The sequence below is a fragment of the Phacochoerus africanus genome, chromosome 2, assembly GCF_016906955.1.
Source record: "Phacochoerus africanus isolate WHEZ1 chromosome 2, ROS_Pafr_v1, whole genome shotgun sequence".
Lineage (NCBI taxonomy): Eukaryota > Metazoa > Chordata > Mammalia > Artiodactyla > Suidae > Phacochoerus > Phacochoerus africanus.
This window is the reverse complement of record NC_062545.1, coordinates 90668934-90693905: the sequence shown is the minus strand read 5'-3', so window position 1 is coordinate 90693905 and position 24972 is coordinate 90668934. Positions and strand designations below refer to the sequence as shown.

General features: G+C 39.4%; 1 protein-coding gene across 4 annotated transcripts in view; it reads right to left on the bottom strand.

The window, feature by feature from the left end:
• Positions 1-24972, bottom strand: part of COL12A1 (collagen type XII alpha 1 chain) — a 130505-nt gene that overhangs the window by 75411 nt on the left and 30122 nt on the right. For 3 of the 4 annotated variants that reach the window (XM_047763788.1, XM_047763777.1, XM_047763782.1), the window contains exons 13-21: positions 23479-23751; positions 13870-14142; positions 7489-7755; positions 6587-6779; positions 5089-5210; positions 2744-2893; positions 2543-2662; positions 2281-2445; positions 1575-1721 (exon numbers count right to left, since the gene is read on the bottom strand). In XM_047763788.1, coding sequence (XP_047619744.1) covers positions 1575-1721; positions 2281-2445; positions 2543-2662; positions 2744-2893; positions 5089-5210; positions 6587-6779; positions 7489-7755; positions 13870-14142; positions 23479-23751 — 1710 coding nt within the window. The remainder of the gene's footprint in view (positions 1-1574; positions 1722-2280; positions 2446-2542; positions 2663-2743; positions 2894-5088; positions 5211-6586; positions 6780-7488; positions 7756-13869; positions 14143-23478; positions 23752-24972) is intronic. The other variant, XM_047763792.1, reaches the window with a different exon arrangement.

Genomic DNA, 24972 nt, shown 5'->3' with positions numbered 1-24972 from the left:
CACTTCTATAATTTTATTGCTAAATGTTAATTCCTTATCAAACAGGTACCTGTTTCCCGAGGACCTCCAAAAACCTCTTTAACCATTTTGACCCTAGTAATTTAACTTCTCTACATCTGTTTCTTCAATGGTAAAGACAGGTGATGTCTTTCCTAAAAGCTTTTTTTTTTTTTTGGTTTTTTTGGGGGAGGGGTTTTGGGGTTTTTTTTTTTTTTTTTTGGTCTTTTGTCTTTCTTTTAGGACCACACCAGCGGCATAGAGAGGTTCTTAGGCTAATGAGTTTAATCAGAGCTGTAGCTGCCGGCCCATGCCACAGCCACAGCAACGCCAGATCCAAGCCGTGTCTGCAACCTACACCACAGCTCACAGCAATGCTGGATCCTTAACCCACTGAGCGAGCCAGGGATTGAACCTGCAACCTAATGGTTCCTAGTTGGATTAGTTCCCACTACACCACAACAGGAACTCCCAAACTCTAAAATTGTAGTTTGTCTTTATATTTAGGAGTTACAAGTGCAAAGTATCAAATGTAATCGTCTGTAGTTGGGCCAAGTACACTATATAAAAGACCCCTCTTCCATTTCTAACCAAAAACTAAAAGTAGCAAACTTTAGAAAACAAAAGTCTGTCTTGCTGTGTAGCGCAGGGAACTGTGTCCACTCTCTTGAAATAGAACATGATGGGGAATGATATGAGAAAAAGAATATGTATATATATATATGACTGGGTCACTTTGCTGTACAGCAGAAATTGGCACAACATTGTAAATCAACTACACTTTAATTTTTAAAAAGTAAAAAATAAACCAAATAGGCTTAATTTTTATGCACATGGCAGTTTCTATAATCCTTAAAGCAAATATTAATTGGTATAATAAAAGTGAATATTTATTTTTTTACTTGCTTTTTTTATTACTCAAATGAATTTATCACATCTGTAGTTGTATAATGATCATAACAGTCTGATTTCACAGAATTTCCATCCCACAGCCAAAGCACATCCCCCTACCCCCCCAAACTGTCTCCTCTGTAGACCATAAGTTTTTCAATGACTGTGAGTCAGCATCTGTTCTGCAAAGAAGTTCAGTCTATCCTTTTTAAAATCAAATATTTTTTTTAAAAAGTATGGTAACAACCATTTAATAGTAACTTAATAGCTCTATCAAGTGAAGGTGCTTTACCAGAGAATAGATATACACCAGGAAAGAAAGCATTTATCTTTCTTCCCTGGTCTCATGTATGTATGTACATAGTGCTTGCACATATACACTAAATATATCCTCAAATAAGCTAGAAATCATTTATAGTTTGATACTATCAGAAAAAAAAAAATTCAGGGACTAAAACAACGATTCTCAACTGGGGGCAGTATTCTCCCCAACAGACATGTGACAAAGTCTGAAGATGCTTTTAGTTGCCAAGATTCGGGATATTATTGGTACCCAGTGGGCGGAGCTCAGGATGCTGCTAAACATCTCACAGTTCACAAAAGAATAATCCCCTCCATCCGAAAAAGAATTATCTTGACCAAAACAGCAACAGTGCTAAGGGTGAGAAATCCCAGGCTAACCTTACCTGGGCCTTTGACACTGTTACACAAGTTGATGGTGAGGTCATCCACGATCCTGGAAAGTGACTCAAAATCTGCCACGTTGTAGGCATGGGTATCATCGGGATCTGTTGCAATCATCTTTAACTCAACTTCATCAGCATTTTTAATACCTGGGGAAAATGGATTTATACAAATTAAAAGCATGTCTCAGAAAAAAAATTAATGGAATGAAGCAAATATTTCACGAGCTATCCTTTCATAGTCAATATCATTCCTTGATAATGATTACATATCTACAGTTATAAGATAGAAACAAAAATAATATAAACTGAAGGCTATTGTGTTTAGTTTCTTCTAAATATCTCTAGCACCAAATCCCCACCCAAAAGTGTCTCTTCAGTATTTTTTCTGGAAAGTAAAATAATGGATATCAAAAATAAACATGGCTCTGTGGAAAACCAAAGAGGAATTTGCCTGAACCCTATTAATAGTACATTTGTCCTCTTGATCCATCACTCTCTCCCAAGAAGCCATGTAGTTTTCATCCCATTACTTGGAGAAAAGAAGAAAACAAATTAACTTCCTGGCGCATCATTTTAATAAATCACGTGATAGGAGAAAATGTGTGTGTTTGTTCTTCTATGCTTCAGAAAATATTTTTAACTACAAAAATATCCTCAGCACATTGGTAACCCCTTGGGCAGGGTGGCTTCTCTTTTCAGCACTTACCAATAGCAAAGAGCTCCACGCCTTCATCCTTCAGTTTCTTAGAAGGTGCCTCAACGTCATCTTGAGATTTTCCATCAGTGATAAGAACACCAATTTTTCGAGCTCGGGGCCTCATGCCAGCTTGGGTCTTAAAGCTCTGTTGGCGAATGAAATTCAAAGCCATGCCTGGTGGAAGTTTTCAAAGAGAACCAGTCACATTATTCAGCCACAAGCTTTAACCCAAAAGCAAGACCTGAAAGCACACCAGAGCATTCTGACTCACCCGTGAGGGTATTGCCTCCTTTGTAGGGTAAGTTGGCCACAGCCTGCAACAAGCTCTTCTTGTCTCTGTGAGCATTTAACTGCCACTCTGTTCTGGGGTCGCCGCTATACTGAGCAAGAGCTAAAATGACACCATGGCCATTAGCGTATGTAAAAGAGCATAATGAAAATGTCTAAATGTCTTCAATGCTGTCAGACCTACCAATCTGCACTCTCTTGGGACCAATCTCAAAGACTTCCACGATACGAGAAATGAAGCTCCTCACAGTTCTAAAGTTCGCCCGGCCAATGCTCCATGATCCATCCACCAGCAACACAATGTCTGCTTCAGCCCGGGTAAGACATTCCATCCCTGACACAGCAACCGTGAGACAGCACAGAGTAAGAGCATATACCTTGTCAGTTCCTCCCTGCCACCCCCTGGGAACTCAGGGTCCCTGTCTCAGTTCTGTGGCTTAGCAAGATGATTTGGAGACTTTGAAAATAGGTCCATGTGATTCATTAACCTCAAACAAGCATCAGAGGAACCATCAATTTCCCTGATAATTATTTCAGTGGAAAATCTTTCCTTCATCTTTGACTATATTTCTGGCCACGATCATAGAACATGGAGACTTAAATTAAACCATCATTGTAAATATGAATGAGTTTACAAACCCAAAAGCTGCAATATAGAAGTGGGTGTGTACAGCCACCTTAAGGTGGTAAAAATTTTATAAACTTATAATATGATCTAAAGATTAGATGTTGCATTTCTCTCAATTACCAATGCTCACTGGCAGACAAGTATGGGATCAACTGTTAAAATCTATAAGCTAGAAAAAGTTTCAGTAAGCCAAAAATATATTTTAAATTGATTAAAGCCCCCAGTTAAGTACTACATATGTTATGAAGGACTGGGCACATAACTCTTAAAATTAGGCCTTTTTGAATAAAAGATACATTGTTTAAAAATCTGACAGCTTGTAATTGTAATGTATACATGTAAGGATAACCTGACCCCCCTTGCTGTACAGTGGGAAAAAAAAAATAATAATAAATAATTAAAAATCTGACAGCTATTACGTTATTTAGTTTTTAAATTACTTAACCATCTACTATGCATAACAATCAGGTAAAAAGAGATGATGAAGTCTGCACATTTAAAAAATCAAGAGAGAAGGAAGACAACCAAGAAAAAGGATGCAAACAAATACACAAATTGAGAGCTACAGAGACAACAAGCACAAACACTGATACAAAGCTAGGGTGCTTTGGAAAGAGAGAATTATTCCAATTTCCTCAGTGCACAAGCTACAAAATAAAAATATAAGTCAGTTAATATCATCATAGGAGAAACAATAGAACATTAATGCAAAACAGCAAGAGTTGGCACTTTCATTTATCTGATCCACATCCATAGTTTCTTTCTTTCTTTCTTTCTTCCTTCTTTCTCTTTCTTTCTTTCTTTCTTTCCTTCTTTCCTTCCTTCTTCCTTCCTTCCTTTCCTTCCCCTTTTTTTTTTGTCTTTTTAAGGCCACACCTGTGGCATATGGAAGTTCCCAGGCTAAGGGTCGAATTGGAGCTGTAGCTGCTGGCCTACACCACAGCCGCAGCAACATCAGACCCGAGCCACACCTGCAACCTACACCACAACTCACGGCAACACTAGATCCTTAATCCACTGAGCAAGGCCAGGGATCAAACCCACATCCTTATGGATACAAGTTGGGTTCATTACCACTGAGCCACAATGGGAACTCCCCCATACCTACTTTCAAAAGTTCTCTTTTCCAGCTTATGTTATCCAATACAAATTTCTCAACTCCTTGCCGTGTTAATATCTGATCTTTATATTATTTTTTTAAAAAAAAAAAAACCTCAGTGAAAAAAAATCAGTGATGCTTTTCACACCACAAAGGTGTCACTCATGTGACAGTCCATCAGGAGAAACGGTTCCCCAATACTATTCCAAAAGCACTTAAACCTTTGCAGCCTGCTTCTACTCTGCCCACACCTACTCTTTTTTAGCAAATGATGGACAGTATTTAGAAGTCAATTTACTCACCCCTCCCACCTCTAAGAAAATTCAAAACTAAAAAACTAGCTTCACGTATATCAAAGCTATAGTTGTGGCTGGAATAGAAAAGTCTAGAGGGTTTATGTTACCATTTTGCTTCCCAAGTAACAGCTGCTCACCTACTCATGTAAAATCCAACACTGCTTGCTTAGCCCAAATAAATCATTTCCACAATGACTTTAACAAAATAAACTGCATTCTAGTCATTAAAAAGAGAGAAAAATGTACAATATCTACCCATTGTAAAAACTCATCTTTAAGCGATACAGTAATACTAATGCCTTGTTGACAAGAAAAGCCTGAAAAAATGCTGGCAAAAAAATAAGCTTAGCTGGATGTTTGCAGATTTAAGTATATAAGTTATTGAAATAAATTTTCATATAAAATTCTAATAGTCAATTTTCACTGTATGATTAACCTAACAATTCACATTTGAAAATATTTCATAATATTTAGCTTCCCTAGAGGAATGTAACTCAATTTCTTACCAGAAGATAAAATTGGCATTACAGTTGTGTCAGAAAGGGTTGTCATTTCTTGTCCAACAAGTGGTGAACTTTCTCCTCCATCGAACATTCCAAAAACATTTACTTTATAGGTGGTACCTGCCCTGAAATGTTAAAAAATATATAGTCTGTATGCATAATAGGCTCAAGTTATAACATTTTTTTTGCTTTGTTAAAACATTCATCTTGATTTATAACCTTTCACTCAGAGGAAGTTATAATACATAATATTGCAAGAGAAGAAAAAGTTTTCATCACATTCTAGCTTAGCTTCCACCGTGAGGTATCAAGAGCAACTAGCCCACAGGTATTCTAGAGAATACCAGGGTTTCACAGCACCAGTTTCCCTCTAGTCTTGCCATCAGATGGAAAATCTCCTCCTGGCCTCTGAGCAGGTCAAGGAGGAACAGGTTTTCACTCTAAGTGCTTCTAACAGATGGACTTGAAGAAAACAATTAATATGCTATACTTGCAAGGGACCATAAAGCACCTAGCACAATGCCTGGCACATGGTAGACTCCATAAGTTTCTTCCTCCCTATTCTGATAAAAGTAAGTATCAAGCATTTACAGATTTAATACTGTTCAATAAATGGTCAAAACAAATCAACTTTCCACTAGGCAATGCATGGTAGTTTGTTGTTTTTACTGGAATGAATGCAGGCAGCTGTTCAAACTCAAACCTCCTTCTTTTCTACTGCACAGCCTGCAGCAAGACCTTGAGTTAGCCCACCTTCCCTAACCCCATCAGCTGACCCCAAGCACAAAGGCCTGCCTTCTCTCTCCCTCAGGCTGCCCCCCACCAAACCTGGGAAGGGATGCACCTTGGCAACTGGGTGTCAGTCACGTGCGCCTTTCCAGAAGGCACAAGAGGTCCCACATTTCCATAGGGCTGGCCGGGGACAAGCTGCTTTGGGTGAAATCATGAAGTATGGATGTTAATTTTTAAAAAGCAGGGTGTTGTTGGAGCTTCCACTGTGGCTGAGCTGTTAACAAACTCGACTAGCATCCTTGAGGACACAGGTTCAATTCCTGGCCTCACTCATTGGGTTAAGGATCCGGCATTGCCGTGAGCTGTGGTGTAGGTTGCAGACATGGCTCAGATTCTGCATTGCTGTGGCTCTGGTGTAGGCTAGCAGCTACAGCTCCAATTGGACCCCTAGCCTGGGAACCTCCATATGTAGTGGGTGTGGCCCTAAAAAGACAAAAAAAAATAAATTTAATTTAAAAATAAAAAGCAGGGTGTTATTGAAAAAAATACCATTTCTGATCACTTAACAAAAGTCAGTAAAATGGTACAATCGCTCAGGCCTACACTTGAGTCTCTAAACTCTAACCCCAACTTCAGCAGCACCAAGGGTGAGAAAGCAACTTCTGATTTTAAATACTCTGCCATCAAACTGTTATCATCGGTGGAAGCCCTCCTCATTTACACCAGTTATTAAATCTGTTAACGAAAATGGAATAGAGTTCATCCCTACCTAAGTTCCTCCAAAACGACCGTGTTGTCATAGGGTCCAACCACCAGCTCCCCCAGTCTTCCATTATCCCCCGTGGGGTGAAATGTGACCTTGTAACCCTTCACCTCCCCAGGTGCAGGCTCCCAGGTCACCCGGAAGCTTGACATGGTTGGGTCAGATGTTCTGAGGTTTCTGGGTGACTTAAATCGAGAAGCTGTAAAGACAGAAAGAAGTTAAAATATTATCCATAAGCCTAGGCTTTGGGGTTTTTTATTACCCTCGTTCTCATAAGATGAATGAAGAGAGTCTAAGTGGCAAGCATCACGAGCAAAACACTTCCATATATATATTTATGAAAAGGGTCAGAAGGCCCAAGCTATAATACCCAATAAATATCACAATAATAAAGAGTTCCCGTTTGTAGCTCAGCATAAACAAACCCAACCAGTATCCATGAGGACATGGGTTCAATCCCTGGCCTCACTCCATGAGTAAGGATCTGGCATTGCCTTGATCTGTGGTGTAGGTCACAGAAGAGTAGGTCACAGATGAGGCTTGGATCCTTTGTTGCTGAGGCTATGGTACAGGCCGGCAGCTACAGCTCTGAATTGACCCCTAGCCTGGGAACTTCCATATGCTGCAGGTGCACCCTAAAAAGACAAATATACGTATAATAACAGAGTGCTACCCAAGTGGAAGTGTAAACATTACTCACAATTCAAAAGATAATATTAGCATTAGGACATTAAAATGTAGAACCATTACACAAGGAACCAGACTGGTAAAAATAATATGCTCCTTAGGCATCCTAACTATTATAACGGCACTTATTATAGAATCAGTTTTAGGCATTTAACAAATGAGGGAGACGTATTAAAATCTCCCTTTCAAATATCACACCCCCCCAAATTATGATCTTGTACCTGTCGTTCCTGATCCTTGCCTATGTTTTCCTTCTCCAGCCTTGTAAATTGGGAGGACTGTGATGTCATACGTGGTCTGGGGCTGAAGTCGCTTCAACACTGTTGAGGTGACTGCAGGTGGCACTTTGGCCACCATCTGCCTCCCACCCCCACGGGGTCGATACACAACACGATAGTTCAGGACTTTCCCAGGTGCCGGTTTCCAGGTAACTCTCATGGTGTTTTCTGTTTCTTCGTCCACTTTCAAGGTTTTTGCATCTTCAGATACTGTGGGATAGAGGGAAGATGACAAACGTATACCACGCTGAAAGGAAATGTGTATGTCCAACTCCACATTTACGTGAAAAGACGCTATCTGTAGCTTCCCAAATGCATACACTATTCCGTTACTTAGCACTGTGATCGCTCCTAAGTTCAGGATGGCATGGGAGCATAAGCTTAGTGACCACAGGAAGATGTTTTCTCTTTATCTGGCTAATAACTAAAAAATGGAAGTTCATATTGCAAGGATTTCCTATTTGCATTCCAAAGACTTGAGTAAAGAAAGCATCCATTTCCGGAGATAAACTTTTAGAATTTTTATATTTCCATCTGCAAAGAATTTCTGTAGGAATCATGCTATGGGGAAGACTAAAAATCATGAATATGGGGTCAGAAATATTACTTGAGTCTTTTCAGAAGAAGGTCCAACGCATAGATGAAGATAAATTGGTACACACCAGTAGTTTTAGGAGCCACTGCGTGTAAAGTGTTTGTTTAATATACAATAAATATTATTTATTAAATTTTCTTTTATTTGGAGTTCCCGTCGTGGCGCAGTGGTTAATGAATCTGACTAGGAATCATGAGGTTGTGGGGTTCGATCCCTGCCCTTGCTCAGTGGGTTGACGATCCGGCGTTGCCGTGAGCTGTGGTGTAGGTTGCAGATGTGGCTTGGATCCCATGTTGCTGTGGCTCTGGTGTAGGCCAGCAGCTACAGCTCCGACTCAACCCCTAGCCTGGGAACCTCCATATGCTGCAGGAGCAGCCTTAGAAAAGGCAAAAAGACCAAAAAAAATTATCTTTTTTTAGTAACTAGATCATAAGCAAGTCACTCAACATCCACAAATAGCTGTTCCATCTCTTTCCTTTTTTTTTTTTTTGTCTTTTTGCCATTTCTTGGTCCACTCCTGCGGCATATGGAGGTTCCCAGGCTAGGGGTCTAATCGGAGCTGTAGCCACCGGCCTATGCCAGAGCCACAGCAGCGCAGGATCCTAGCCACGTCTACGACCTACGCCACAGCTCACGGCAATGCCGGACCGTTAACCCACTGAGCAAGGGCAGGGATCGAATCCGCAACCTCATGGTTCCTAGTCGGATTTGTTAACCACTGCGCCACAACGGGAACTCCTTCCATCTCTTTTCTTAATACAGACTTAGAGCTTTCAAACAGGATCATTTCATTCAGCTCAGCAAACGCAACACTCAAGAATCCTAAGGATCCTGTCTAGGGACAGACAAGCTGAAAGAAACATTGTAAAGAATCTTTCCTAACTCTAAAAGAAATTTTCATGTTCAAACAAGCAAGGACCACTTGAAACCACAAAAAAAAAAAAAGCCTCAAAAAAATTTTAAATACACATATGAACATATACATCAACATTTTTCAGACACTGGACATCAGGTACCACAGAACCTCGATCCCTGAGAGATAAGAAACAAATGAGGAGCTTGATCATTGCCCTGACTTATTGCTTTGAGAGAGTTTCCAGCCCCAGTACAGGAAAGGGGAACCCAGATGGAACCTGGTGGTCTCTCTTAATTGAGGACATGGTTTTTTGAGTCTGAGGAGCCCAAGGCCCCTAGAATTTGCAGAAAGAGGTCCTCTAGAGGAGATAGGGTTGCAGAGAAAGAGCTCCAAATTTTGCAGAAAAATCAGCAAAAGGTCTTTCTGAGCCTGATTTTTGCAGAAAAATCAGCAAAAGGTCTTTCTGAGCCTGATTTTTGCAGAAAAATCAGCAAAAGGTCTTTCTGAGCCTTCAACCCAGTTCTTATCAGTGCATATGAAGAAGGAAACTACCCCAAACCAGAGAAAGAACCACCTAGAAGGACCAGAGGGAACAATTCCTGGCATGCATGCAGTTTCAGAAATGTTCCCCCCTGCAAGAGAAGAAAACCTCAATATCCTTGGAACATTATGTAAAGCATTAAGGAGGTCATTGCCCCTGCAGTGGAGCAAAATTAGCCTGAAACTAAAGGTTTCTCTGGTCTAGCTCTAACAGAGTTTTAAAGAAAGCTTCCAAAATATCAAAACATTTACAAGTGAGTTAATTGCATCCCAGAACAATGTTTAGGGCTATTTATAACAGCATGAAAACATCTGACATCCAACAAAGTAAAATTCCTAATGTCTGGCTTCTAATAAAAATTACCAGGAATGCAAAGAAAGAAAAACGTATGACCCATATTATGGACTGAATGACTGTGTCTCCCCAAAATTCATATGTTGAAGTTTTTTAACTTCCAACGTGATAGTATTTGAACCTCTGAGGAGATAATTAGGATTAACTGAGCTTCTAAACATAGGGCCCTAATCTGATGGGATTGGAATCCTTATAAAAAGGACAAGGAGAAGGGAGTTCCCAACATGGCTCAGCAGTGACAAACCCAACTAGTATCCATGAGGACGTGGGTTCGATTCCTGGCCCCACTCAATGGGTTAAGGATCCTGCATTGCCATGGGCTATGGTGTAGGTCTCAGGCATGGCTTGGATCTCACATTGCTGTGGCTGTTCCACAGGCCAGCGGCTATAGCTCTGATTTGACCTCTAGCCTGGGAACTTCCATATGCTGCAGGTGCGGCACCCCCCCCCAAAAAAAAGGACAAGGAGACACCAGAGCTCGCTCACTTTCTCTCTCTCTCTCTTCTGATTTTTAATTAACTCTTTAAAATAAAAGAATCGAAGTTAAATAAGGTACACTATATCTCACCCTAGTTTTAATGGGAAACTGGATTTTAGAGAGGAAAAAAAAAAAAAAAGCCTTGTTGGCTTCCCATAAGTAAAAACCAAGATTTTTCACTCATTGCTAGGGGTGCCACATGCTGTAAAATGCTGTAACGCTCACATTCTAAGTTCCTTTCATGTTTTAGCAACTCTCACAAGATGCTTTCCAGGACCCTTGGTACCTCTGCTAAACCAGCTGCCATAAAGGGAAGGTCACTAGAAAGTTTGCCGTCTGCTGGCTTACTCCCTACCATTTGTGGTTTTCACTGTATCAGCAGTCTGCATACCATGTCTCTGAGTTTCAGGTGAAGGTAGAAAATATTTCCTGAAAATATTTCTGAAATGTCCCCTGGGGAGTTTATAAGAAACTAAGAGCATCCCTGCCCCATCATCTACTAAGGATCCATCCACCATCCAAACACACCACCACACAGACTGCTCAGAGTACCTTCTAAACCACTCTACTTTCCACAAAGAGAGCAAAGTGAAACACAACAACAAAATGGGAGAAAACAAAGAAAGGGCCCTGTCTTTTCTGCCTTGCTTAGCTGTTTAAATAGTTCAGATACACCCTAGATATGGACCCTGCACTCCTTCCAGGATGCTCATAATTCAGAAGAGGGTTTTCTAGTCACTCACCTTCAAATCTATTCTTGAGCCAAGAAATATCAAAAATCTCTAAGATGCTCAGTTTCTTTTCTTGTTTTTTTAGGGCCGCCCTGCAACATATGGAAGTTCCCAGGCTAGGGGTTGAATCAGAGCAGTAGCTGCTGGCCTACGCCACAGCCATAGCCTCACATGATTCAAGCCACATCTTTAACCTACACTGCAGCTCACGGCAACACCAGATCCTTTAACACACTGAGCAAGGCCAGGGATCGAACCCACATCCTCAAGGATACTAGTTGGGCTCATTATCACTGAGCCACAACGGGAACTTACTAAGATGCTCAGTTTCTTAGAGACAAAAGTTTATTTGGAATTTCTACTAACATACCTGCTTTGGGCTAAAACATAACTGATGATTTTCAATCCCAGATAAATATCTGAAGACAATCTTTTCAGAAGAAGAAATGATGGCAAGATAATTTTGGGAAAAGCTTCCTTCTAAATACATATATACAGTTATAATTTCTCAGCCACATGAATAAATTTAGCTAGATGTGTCATAAGTGGCCTAAGTTTACAACAAATGAATTTTTGCCAGCACTAGAGATGAATTTCTGCCAGGTTTTTAAACTAAATCAGCCAATACAGTGAGACACAAGATTTCATTCACCTACCATGGAAACCAATAATGTGAATATCTGAGAAATAGGACTTTTCATGTGTCTAAATCTCCTGTAAGGAGTTGGATATCTTTTAATCTGGTTAATTTTGACACAAATTTAAGCATAGACATATCCAACTGAGTGTGCCAGTGGTTTTTTTTGTTGTTGTTGTTGTTTTTGTTTTTTTGGTTTTTTTTGTCTTTTTGCCTTTTCTAGGGCCGCTTCCGCAGCATATAGAGGTTCCCAGGCTAGGGGTCTAATCGGAGCTGTAGCCACTGGCCTACACCACAGTCACAGCAACTCAGGATCCGAGCCACATCTGCAACCTACACCACAGCTCGTGGCAATGCCGGATCCTTAACCCACTGAGCAAGGCCAGGGATAGAACCCGCAACCTCATGGTTCCCAGTCAGATTCGTTAACCACTGCGCCACTACAGAAATTCTTTTTTTTTTTTTTTTTGTCTGTGCCAGTAACTTAAAAAGAAAAAAAAAAAAGATGAATTCTTCAGAGAATTCAAACCAAAAGATTTTAATTTAAGGACAACTTAAAGTCAGGATATAGGACTTAACTGAAATTGTTCATGGCACTTCCCTCTCTCCTCCTTTGACAGAAAAACCACCCAATTCCTCCGCTTCTTTCTAAAAAAAGGAAATGCAAGAACGTCCAATCTTTCCCCTTTTCCTAGAATCCTCCCAAAACAAAAGGAATAAACTTTTTTTTCCTATCAATTCTTAGAAATTCCCATCCTTAACAAATTACTTTTTAGGAAAGAAAATGAAGAAATACTGATACATCTCTTACTAGTCACCTGATAATAAATGATGAGGGGTCATTCAAAACTGTTCACAGGAAAGTATATTAATGAGATTAAGGTAAATCGTAGCCATAAGAAAACTGAGTAGACTTGACTTAGCCTTACCAGACATAGTAAAAATAACCTAGGATTAGCCTTGGGTGTATAATAATCTTTTTTTATAATTATTTTTATTTTTTTCCATTATAGTTGGTTTACAGTGTTCTGTCAATTTCTACTGTATAGTAAAGTGACCCAGTCACAAATATATATACATTCTTCTTCTCATATTATCTTCCATCATGTTCCATCTTAAGTGACTAGATATAATTCCCTGTCCTATACAGCAGGATCTCACTGCTTATCCACTCCAAATGCACTAGTTGCATCTGTTAACATTGGATGTATAATAATCATATTCTCAACAGCCATTCATTTATCAATCATCTCTAACTGGCCGGCACTGTTTTGTTTTGGGTTTTTTTGTCTGTTTATTTGGGGGGGGGCTGCACCTGCGGCATACAGAGGTTTCTGGGCTAGGGGTCGAATTGGAGCTGCAGCTGCTGGCCTACACCACAGCCACAGCAATGCCAGATCCAGGCTGCGTCTGCGACCTACACCACAGCTCAGGGCAACACTGAGTCCTTAACCCACTGAGCAAGGCCAGGAATCAAACCTACATCCTCATGGATACTAGTCAGGTCCAATTATCTTAGAGTGATTTCCACCACTGAGCCATGACGGGAGCTCCCTAGGCACTATTCTTGGTACTTTGCCCACTGTTATCATTTAAGCCTCAGGACCATCTGAGGTTGCATTCTACACATTAGGAAACTGAAGCTCAAAGAAGTTAAATAACTTGCCCAAGGTCATATAGCTATAAATGTGCCTGAATTTTCTTTGTCTCCATAGCTTCTAATCTTTTACTAGTTGAATTTCTTACCTAGCTGGTCCTTCCACCAGAAAAAAAAAAAAAGAGAGAGAAGCAAATACAATGCAGGTTTGAAAGTCATGGGTCAACTAATGGATTGTTTTTTCAATAGCAAATCTCACAGAAACATGGTCCCAGGTTGGTTTTATCTTGAGATGCAGAGGAACCTCAGCTATCAATTATACGCAGATTAACCCTCACATTGCCCAAGGGTCAACTGTATAGGTAGTAGTTGGGAAGGATTCAATAGCTCCAAATTTGATATGATTTTAGGCACGAAACGAACATTCATTGAAGGTCCTAATTTGTGTCATACAAAGAAAAAACAGCAGTGGTTATCAAGCATTGACAGCTATTAAGTAGCACCACATACCCAGATACCGAGTAATGTTACTTACATTCAGTTGTGGCTTCTCCACTCACGGGTTCTCCTTCTCCACTGCTGTAAGTTGCAAATACTGAAACTCTGTATTTGGTCTCTGGCTGCAGGTTTTCTATCACAGTGTAAATGGCATCTCCAGGAAGACTCTTCTCTCCAGCCTCAATATCATCATAGAGTGATTTCCACGAGACCCTATAACCTCGAACCATTCCAGGAGCAGATGTCCAGTAAGCACCAATGGATGTGTCAGTGATGTCTTTGGTAACCAAACCCTGAGGTGAACCACGCTCTGGAACAGAAATGCAAAGGGAATCACTTTTAAATATCTACTGGCTGTTGGGCAGAAACTGGCACTATACTGTAAATCAACCAAAGTTTAATTAAAAAAAAAAAGGTTAACAGAAGTTTCCTCTTTTGAGAGAAAAAAACTAAACTCTTTAAAGTTTAAGGTTGATTTTCATGCCATAAGTTTTTAATTTTCTCAACTAATAAAATGAAGAAATGGGAGGTCCTGTAGTGGCTCAGTGCTTGACAAACCCGACTAGGATCCAAGAGGATTCGGGTTTGATCCTTGGCCTCACTCTGTGGGTTAAGGATCTAGTATCACCAGGAAGAATGGTATAGGTCACAGACGCAGCTCGGATCCCAAGTTGCTGTGACTGTGGTGTGGGCTGGCAGCTGTAGCTCCAATTCAACCCCTAGTCTGGGAACTTCCATATGCCACAGGTTCAACCCTAAAAAAGAAAAAAAAAAAAAAGTACATGAAGTACATGTACATGCCTTTAAAAAAAAAAAAAAAAAGTCCAAAGGGGAAAAAAAATGCATATAAATCTCCAAATTTTATATTTTTGTTTTCCTTATGACAGTCCATTGTTCACAAAGATTTTTTTTCCCGCCATCATCTCTTCCCCACTTATCTTATTTAAATAGGCTCAGTTTCAAGGTACCATTTCCAATCACCTTAACAATCTCACATCACTTGCAAATCTTAATTCCAACAATATTTTTTTTTCTGGTGGAAACTCCGTTCATGTAGTTTAAAAAGCAGAAGTGCAAACTTTCAATTATAGCTTAACCTTAAGGAAACTAAAAACCACTCATTCTTCTGGAAAACCTAAAATCGATTAGTCATCAAAATAAAACACACCACTTGTTCTAGCTGATCGCAAATGTCTGCTACTAAATTTTGGCCCTCTCATTAAAAAAGAAAAAAAAAATACAACCCAAATGGAAAAATATGGAAACCTCAACTTAATAGGAGGCACAGATGTCTTCCAATAAAACCCTAACTTTCCATAATTTAAATGTAAGATAAATATACAGGTCACTTTTTACTGGCTACCTTTACTAGGGTTTATGCCACAGTATGATGTAAATATAAAACTATCTGCTTTTACAGCATACATTTTACCAGTAATTGTTACGTATTCAAGCAATGATATATAATGCTGCTACAAGAGTGTTGAAGGCTATTATTTTACTTGAATCAAAGAGTAAAAATGAATATCTTTTAAAATGCTCATAATTATTTAAATTTCAGTACATAAAGATAACAATAAATGAAAAGGAAATCTGGGTGGACAAAAACCCATCATAGATGGTGGATTTTAGAGGGAAAAGTAAACAAAATAGGAGCTGGGCATCCCACCAGACCCCAAGCCCAAATGGAAAATTCTAACTCCATTATAAATAACTTTAACTGCTGACAGGACATCTCATCTCTGGAGGGAGATTAGTTACGTATTTCACTACAACCAAGAATATTTATTTCCAATAACGTACGGATTGTTTTCCCTCATTACTTGAGGCTAATCCTCATTTGAAGGTCTTCTTTAATTGCATTTGCTACTTAAATGGGTGCATATCTTTATATCTTCTCTACTTAATAGGAATATAAACAAATTGTTCCTTTGGTTGGGTTTGGCTTGGTTTGGTTGTTGTTGTTCGGTTTTTTATTTTGTTTGGCTCATCGATATCCCAACTACTGCTCTCTAAGTTTTCCATCTGCAGCACATGTTTCCTTGGCTTAACATACACTATATCCTTTTCTCATATGTGCTTCTTCTCTTAAATTTCCTAAACGGCCGTGAGCAACAGCTGTTGTGATAATACTTGCAAATACTTGAAAGTGAGTCTGAATTTAGATAAGCTAAAAGCTGCATTAATAACATTCCCCCAAAGCAGAAGACAAAGTTAGCTAGAACATGGGAACTATCTTCCAGATTAACACTGGAGTAATTTACAATCATTTCAGCATCTAGTTTTCCAAAAGGTTGCGCTTCTCAGTCTGTTTTTCTTCCGACTTTCTACAGCATTGAATTTGCGACCTTGTTTATTTCCATGACAACAGCCATCAGTCTCACAAACACAGGCTAATAACTTCACTGTGAGAAAATAATAGGAAAGGAATTGTGGTCGAGGCAAAAATACATTCACAAAGACATTTCTGATCTACAAACAAAAGGAGCCTTGATGACTAGACAAGTATGCCCATGGATTTTAATCAACGAATGTAAACAGCCTCAAGACCTGGAAAGCTAGAACAAAATATTCGTAAAATTGCAATAAAGACCTTTGCAAGGCTTGCTGGAATCCTGGACGGAATCTATAAAGGCACTTTTTAAGGTATAAATAAAATATTCGCTAAAAAAAAATATTCCTGAGTTCTAAGTAACAGCATGATAACTAATTCAAGTGAACACTGAGTAAATTCTCATTTACAGAGAAAAAAAAAATCCTCAAAAAATTATAGTTTCTGCCTGGCACATAAAGGTATTATTTGCAGGCATAGCATTGCAACATTCCATGTTTATGACAAAGGAATGTGGAATCCAAAAAAAGAAAAAAGATACCTCCTTTCAGAGGCCAAGATGAAGAGAGAAACTGCTTCAATGGGTTTCTTGTATGTCAATAAGTCCATTCAATAAGAATAATCCTAAATATTAAGTTTATACTATTGTCAAACACACTGATAAATTTTTTTCCTCCAAAAAGCAGGAGGATTGGGTTTTCAAGTTGCTGGCATTACACCCAAGAATCTTCAGAATGTGATGTATTCGTGACACATGTATTTTATCAAACCTATACCCTGAAGTTTTTTAAAATGGAATCTTGGCTTAGCCAAATATTAAATTATCAAAAAAGAAGCAGCTGAATTGCACCCTGGGATCTAACTGGCAGGCTACCAGATGGCCAAGCTGCTCTGGGGAGGAGGTATGCAACTGGCTGATCAGACCACAGCTCCTAGGGCCCTGGGCTCTGAGCAGCAAAATAACTGGACTGGACCCAGTCAGATATGAAGAATCCCCCAGAGAGCTAGAGGCTTGGCCACATCCTGATCAATTAGAGTGAGATGTCTGGAGATATCCCTGAGCCCTGAATCTCTCTAAAACATCTTTTCAGTCTCTTCTGTGATCCTAGTTCCCCCACAATTCTGTATTCTTTTCTCATTTCTTCATTTCCCTTCTTTCTGCTGCTCCTCTCCTCAGTCTAGGGGGCATTTATTTGGAAGTTGTGTTTGGTCAGTGTGGAAGGAACCTTCACACTTGCTTTCAGGTGTGGTGAAAGGCAAAACTGGTCAGAACTGGCAGACATAGGGATGCTGGGTAGGCAGTGCAAGGGTTTGTGTACCATGTAAAGTCTCTGGCCACATGTAAATAGTCAGCCCCTTTAGGTAGAAGAACAAGCTGAAGGATGACCCTTGGAGGGCTGAGAAGTTGACTGAAGCTCCTCCTCACATTCTTTCCAGCCTGTAAGATGTTCATCATGCTCTCCTCCCCTCCATCCTGTCTCTAAAGGAAATGGCTCTCAACACGTGCTTCTCATTCAAGAGTTGGTCACAGTTCCCTGTGAACGAAGGTCAACCCAAGGATTACCTAGCCAGGCATTCACTTTGGTTTAATATATTGAATTAGAGCCTTAGTCCTCAAACCGAGGAACTTCAAACATCAGTAACTAGAGAAAGAGATGCTTTGGCTTGGATTGGGTTTGGGAGAGAATCTGATTTTTGGTTTACCTGGGAAGGAAGAGGAAAGAGAGAGGAAGAGGAAAGACATAAGACCAGTATACAGACTGTCTAGCAAGGATGATGATTCTTCAAAGGGGGAAGACGGAGAAACAGTGGCAGTGTGCAGTAACCAGCTCCAGTAGATTTTCTACCACTTTGTCTCTACTTTTCCACAAACCGGGACCCACTTCTACCCTAGCAAAGTCTCCCCCATCTAGAGCTCATCCTCTCCCTCTGCCCTAAGACTTAGAGGTGTGTTTTATGATGTCTGGATGGGTGCCCATTATTTACCTCAGGGATGTTGTTTTTGTTTTGTTTTTGTTTGTCTTTTTGGGGCCATACCTGTGGCATATGGAGGTTCCCAGGCTAGGGGTCAAATCGGAGCTGAAGGAGGTGCAGCTGCTGGCCTGCACCACAGCCACAGCAACTCCGGACCCCAGCCGTGTCTGCTACACCACAGCTCATGGCAACACCAGCTCCTTAACCCACTGAGCGAGGCCAGGGATTGAACCCATGTCACCATGGATACTAGTCAATTTCGTTAACCACTGAGCCACAATGGGAACTCCATTGACATTGTTTTCAATAACATCATCTCATGGTACTTGTTTTCTGCTGTTCTGAACCATGTGCCTGTGCTCTGTGTATTACTTTTACCTCTGCTAATAGAATGTCTGGCCATTACTTCAAACAAGTCGTAAAGACAGCTTTTATCTCTATTCCTTTGATCCTTCTCAGTAGTTTTTCCTTCATGCTCTTCTCCCCAGGATAGTGCTAGGATAGGTATAAGGAATAACAATGCTTTTCTCTCACAAAGTTAAACAAACAGGAGTTTCCTTTGTGGCTCAGCAGATGAGGATCCTGACATAGTATCCATGAGGATGTGGATTCAATCCCTAGCCTCGCTCAGTGGGTTAAGGATCCAGCAATGCTGCAAGTTGAGGCACAGGTCACAAATGTGACTCGGATCCAGTGTTGCCATGGCTGTGGTGTAGGCTTCAGCTACAGCTCCCATTGGAGCAACCCCTAGCCTGGCAACTTGCAACCTGGCAACTTCCATATGCCACAGGTGTATCCATAAAAAGAAAAAAATATATATAAACAAAGTTCATCAGTTTTGGAAATTCTGATACTCAGTATTTCTGATCTGACTTCAAAACATATTCACATGTAGTCCAAAGGCATAATTTTAAGTGCCTCCCTGCGTCTCTGTGCTGCCACCATGGGAAGTAATTTAGAAAGGTGCATTTCTTACGATCTGAGCATCTACAAAGGGTTGATTTGACTTTTCCACACATGAGGCCAAAGAACTAATGCCTCACTGAACTTTCCTCCATTTCCTTAGCCCTTTTCCATGTGCTTTCTGAAAAGCAAATCATCATCCAATTCAAATATAATTATAACACAAATTAGCCAATGATGATAACGGAAAAATTAATCATTATGAAATGAAACTCAATTTTCATCTTATAGATTGTTCCAGCCAACTTTCATTGGGTTTCACATACCACTTTCAAAAATAGAAGTTAAATTGAAAATGTAATGTAAACCCACTTCTAAATCAATTTGTCTTTTCCGTTAGAGCTCAACTCAAAAATCATCCAACTTTCCACAGCAGAATACAGAAGACCTGCTCTGGAGAATGTTCATGTGGAAACACACTTGATTTACAACCAATGACTCGAAGTCACCATTCCAAGGGACAAAGGTCACTATTGATCAGTTAACATAATTACTTTAAGCAGCACATGGTTCTTCCAAACCCCTAAACAATTAAATTGCCCTAAACGTCAACGCCTGTATGAGATTTCTCCGATAAACTGTCACCTCTCCAATGTAATTTAGATTTTTCTCTGATGAGCCACTAATTTTCAGAAAAGGAAATATGAATTACTGTTTAGTGACCGTGCTAAAGTTCTCTGGAAATTTCAGAGGTGTTATACGCAGAATGTACGATTTTTCAAATTATGAGACAGTAGTAAATCTAGAGAAACTCAGAGGCTTTATTTAGTCCGTCTTATTTAGTCTGTGTTACTCAACATCTTGCAGAGAATTCCTGTGATGTACTAAAACCTTCATTGTAACAAAATGTCAGCTGAGTTAGCTTGGTTTGATGTACAGGAAGCCATTTATAATGAGGACACTGGAGAGTTGCTATGGCAACCAAAACAAAGGCAATTCTGAAAAGTCATCTTTTCCATAGCCAAAAAAACAGCACTCAAAAATAAAAGAAGTGTATTATTCAGAGACTGACATTTTCATTCATCTGTGGTAAATCTCTGAATTAAAGTAAGTATTATTCATTTTGAGGTTTAGAAGAACAGGTTTTCCTCTCTTTAAGCACTAATGGTGACAACTAAAAATTCTTTCAAGACTTAAAGCTGTGTTTTAGGAATTACATTAAATCTACCTTACTAGCCACAACAACAAGAGAAAAAAAAAACAATGTAAATCAAACCTACTAGTTTGCACTCAGATTCCCCTTAAGCTTGGATCTGAAATAATCATAAACTCTGCCTTTGTGATTCTATTTCATACAGTACTAGGGCCAACCTTGAACCTCCCCAAGGCCAAGGCTAATAAATCTCCTTTCCAAGGACAGGATAGATGGCTTCGTTTCAGGGAAGCACCAGGAAACAGATTCAAGTTAAGGATGGTTATAGACCACACTAATGATTTTTTTTAATTCTTTTCTAATTGAATAGAATGCACTTCAGTCCATCTTTAAAATTTTCAACCACAGCATGCCCTTGCCAGCTGAGCCATGCCTCTGGATGGAAGAAACATTCCTCCAAGTTCTGCTCTAACCACCTCCTCTCCCAAGAGAAAAACAGATTAGAAAAACAGCAACCCTCAAAAGCAGTTGCCTGGCTCTGTTTCTGGGCTTTTCCATTCCCTGCATTTACCATCATATCCTATTCCTGTATATGGTATGTGGATTTGGCTGAGTTAATATAATAAAATAAAATGGAATAACCAGGGGCAAAAAATCTATTATTTTAATTTAGTCACAACTATGCTTTTGCATATTTGTCAAGTTTACCACATATGATGCAAAGAGATAAAATCAGGCTGGCAGCATTTTCCTCAATCCTTCACTTAGAGCAAAGAGTTCGGGGGTAAATGGAAAAAAATCATTATTACAATTTATTTATGAATTAACTATATTTTTAAAGTACACTTGCAAATCATCTAGGTTTCTTCCTCCTTAGAGAATGGGAAACAGTAATTTTTTAATTACTGTTGATTCACAATGTTGTGCTGGTTTCAGGTATACAACAAAGTGATTTGGTTATACATGTATATATTTTTTTTAGATTTTTTCCACTCTAGGTTATTGCAAGAGATTGAATATAGTTCCCTGTGTATCTCCCTTTGAGATTATTTCTGATCAGATATTTGTGTGTGTGTGCACACGTGCGTATGTCCACTTATACACGCACATAACTTGGTAGATTTTCTAACCACTGTGCAAAGCTATAAAATTATAAACAACTTAGCTATACACATAGCCTAGAAAATTCATCACCCAATAGAATGTGTGTCGTTAATTAAAATGAGTATTTTATTTTCAAAAAATGATAATACATTATCCTTATCAAAAATGCCTTAATTTTTAGAATCAAGATTTTGACTGAGTATAAATATATTTTTAAAGTAAGAAATGCAGAAGAATATCAGAATGTTAAATGGTATAAGATAAGCAGAAGTAAAAATATTAAGTTATTTCCAAAATATTCCTTATAAAGGAGAAATGTTCGCAAATTTAAGCAAGCTACAACTATTACACACACACACACACACACACACACACACACACACAAAAAGCTCTAAAGGTTACCTGTGTTGGAAGCCTGTGGAAAACGCATGAGAAAGAGAACTCCAAAGGTCAAAAGAAAAGGACACACTTCTCAGAGAGTCCAAATGTTGCTCCAAATATAAAGATCACGTGCTTTTATTTGAATTACGTCTCTGCAATTAAGGTAATTTCCTTTCTATTTCTTTTTCTTTTCAAAACTTATTGTAGCTGATCAATATCTTTGAAATACTTACAAAATCTGTATTTGTAGATATCAGTTCTAATTTGTACATTCACTTGACATTCAAGTGTATGTCATTTCATCTTGATGAACTTTATATATATGGAGTACTTTCCAGTTCCTAGAGCTCCACTTACATTCTCCCATTTGATCTCCACAGTAAGTCTGGGAGGAAGGGAGAATAATGGACCGTCTCCTTCACAGATGGGTAAACTGAGACTCAGAGGGGTTACAGGATTATTTCAAGGTCACAGGGTGAAATAGCCCAACCAGGACTCTTCTGATAAGCAATATTTTCCACACTGGTATTTAATCTTTCGTTTAAATCCTCTTCTTATATAATCAATTTCGTGGAGCACTGGACTTAAACTCTTGATCACTGTTACAGACAGAATTCTGTATCTATACAGCTGAATCACTTTGCTGTACAGCAGAAATTAACACAGCATTGTAAATCAACTGTACTTCAATAAAATTAAATTTAAAAAATAAAATTTTTTTTAAAATTTACAAGATTCCAATAAGAACTTTATGTCTATTTGTATTTCTTTCTTAACGAAGTCTTGAAGTTTTCATCAAAACTGCCTATTGTAGGACTTATCCCTGTTAATTGTATCTACAGTCCTTCGACATCTTGCATCCACTAAAGCTGATAGGTGTTTTGCCTCATATCACACTACAAAAGATACTTCAGATTCATTTTCTTCCTACAGTTATTTTAAATAAGTCATAGAAAATATGATGATAATAAAAGGAAAGCCATATACTTGAGCTCCCATTTCAGCCCCCATCTATGGAACTGAATCATCATTGTAATGTCTACTGATATTTCTTTTTAACTTTACAATCCATTCTCATTTGAGTTGAGTTAAATTTGTATTTTCGCTTTCATGCAACTTACTTTGTAGTTGTAGTGAGTCAAAGCTAAGCTGCCATTATATGTCAAAGAAAGCCCAAGAGATATGAAGCCCTCTGACCATGAACTCCAGAGAACCAAGGAAACACCTCTTGAATTGTGGAGGTTCTTGCTAAATACTGAATTAACTTTGAACTTCTAACACAGGGCTGAATTTTAGAGGTCATTTAGAAAACAAAACAAACAGAAAAACTTGGATTGTCCTACTTCTCAAGCTGTTAGAATGTTTACATGCATGGTGCCTGGAAAGAGGCAAAGAGTCAGCAAAGGGTTCCTGTCTGCTCCTGGGTCTTGGAAGCAGCTGTGTTACCATGGTGATTCCAAACTCTTCCTCCAGGAATGTTCCCCAGGGCCCCTGGCCACTGTGAATGTCACACACACCTATTTGTTTACCCAACTGTGGCATTAGACCCAGTTCCACAACCTCACCATGCGCCCAGCTTTCCAACACCCTTCTTCCTAATCAAGTTTCATGTTTCCAACAGCTTACATTCTACATCTCTGAATAAGAGGCAGATTTACGACTACTTATTTGATAGCACAAATTCCTTTTAAGACAAAGGATCCTGTTTTTCCCAGATTTAATTCTTTGAAAACATTTTAAGCTTCCTAATGTAATTACAAACAAGCTCAGGGATTGCCCTAAAATACGACAGTGATTACCTTCAAGTGTCGTTCCTTCTCCGAAAAGAGCTTCTCCAGCCCCGGACGCATACAAGGCTGTCACAGACAAGGCATAATTCGTCCCTTCTTTTAATCCTCTCAGTATCGTATTGGTTGTATCTCCCCGAACAGTGACCTCTTGAGTGTCACCTCCTGCCACCGGCGTATATGTGACGAGGTACTGTTTCACTTTTCCTGGCGCCCCACTCCAAGATAATTTCATAGTTGATGTTGTAGGGTCAGTGACTCGTAAGTCTCTTGGGTTCCCTCTAACTTCATTAAAATAAAAAAATCAGAAATTATTTAACAAAATGACTTTTAAAACACTTTGTTGCTTTATATAAATATACAATCAAATTTATATCCTGGGTGGGATTATGACTATTGTAACTACTGACCAACCAACAGTTGAAGCATCTCTAAATTGGGCCCTACAGGTTAATAGAAACAAAGCAAAGGACATCCAATTCCTCTTCTATATTTAGACAGGTTAAAATCTTTCATGTTAGAATCATTCTTGTAAAAAACTTAAGATAGTTTCTGTAAAAGTGGAAAAAGCACTATAAAGTGTATATATGCTGATTAGCATCACAATGGGAATTTTACCTCCTCTAAGAAATCATCATTAAAAAGGGTCTGTTGGGAATTCCCATCATGGCTCGGTGGAAACGAATCTGACCAGCATCCATAAGGATATAGGTTCAATCCCTGGCCTTGCTCAGTGGGTTAAGGATCCGGCATTGCCCTGAGCTGTGGTGTAGGTCGCAGATGCAGCTCAGATCCTGTGTTGCTGTGGCTGTGGTGTGGCTACAGCTCCTATTCGATCCCTAATCTGGGAATCTCCATATGCTATGGGTTCAGCCCTAAAAAGACAAAAAAAAAAAAAAAAAAGGGAGTGTCTGTTGGCATAAAGCTAAGACCATCTAAATGTGATGGCCATGAAATACACTGATGTGATAAAAATCATAAGAGATAAAAAAATAAATGCTGTCTTTCGGAAATAAATATATGAGAGGAAATAGCCCAATTGAGGTTGAGTCTTGGGTAAAATTCAGAGGTTGCTCACGCCTTTACAACTATGAGGTTTGTCTTTTTGTGACTTTCCTGGAAGAGTGCCCATGTGGCCTCTGAAGAGCCTCAAGGCACCCAACCCTATGACTCTCCCCATCAGACACACATCAGCCAGCCACTTTTGCTTCAGGAAACAGAAAGATGAAGCATCACTGAGTCTCTTTCTGGTGGCCTAGACCCCCATTCAGAGGGAGTAAGAGAGCAGTGACTTCTCCCAGAGGGGAGAGAGGAGGAGAAGACCAGGTGGGATGTGGGAAGGTCTCTGCAGAGAGGCTAGTTAGCTAAGCTGCATCCAGGGAAAGGTGATGCAGAAGCAGGCTGGGCTAGCACCAATATTCCTCATGATGTCTGCATGAGGGCAATAAAGTCCACAAACTCAGGTCCACCGCTTATTAGCAACATGACTTGGAGCTTTTAGCTTCC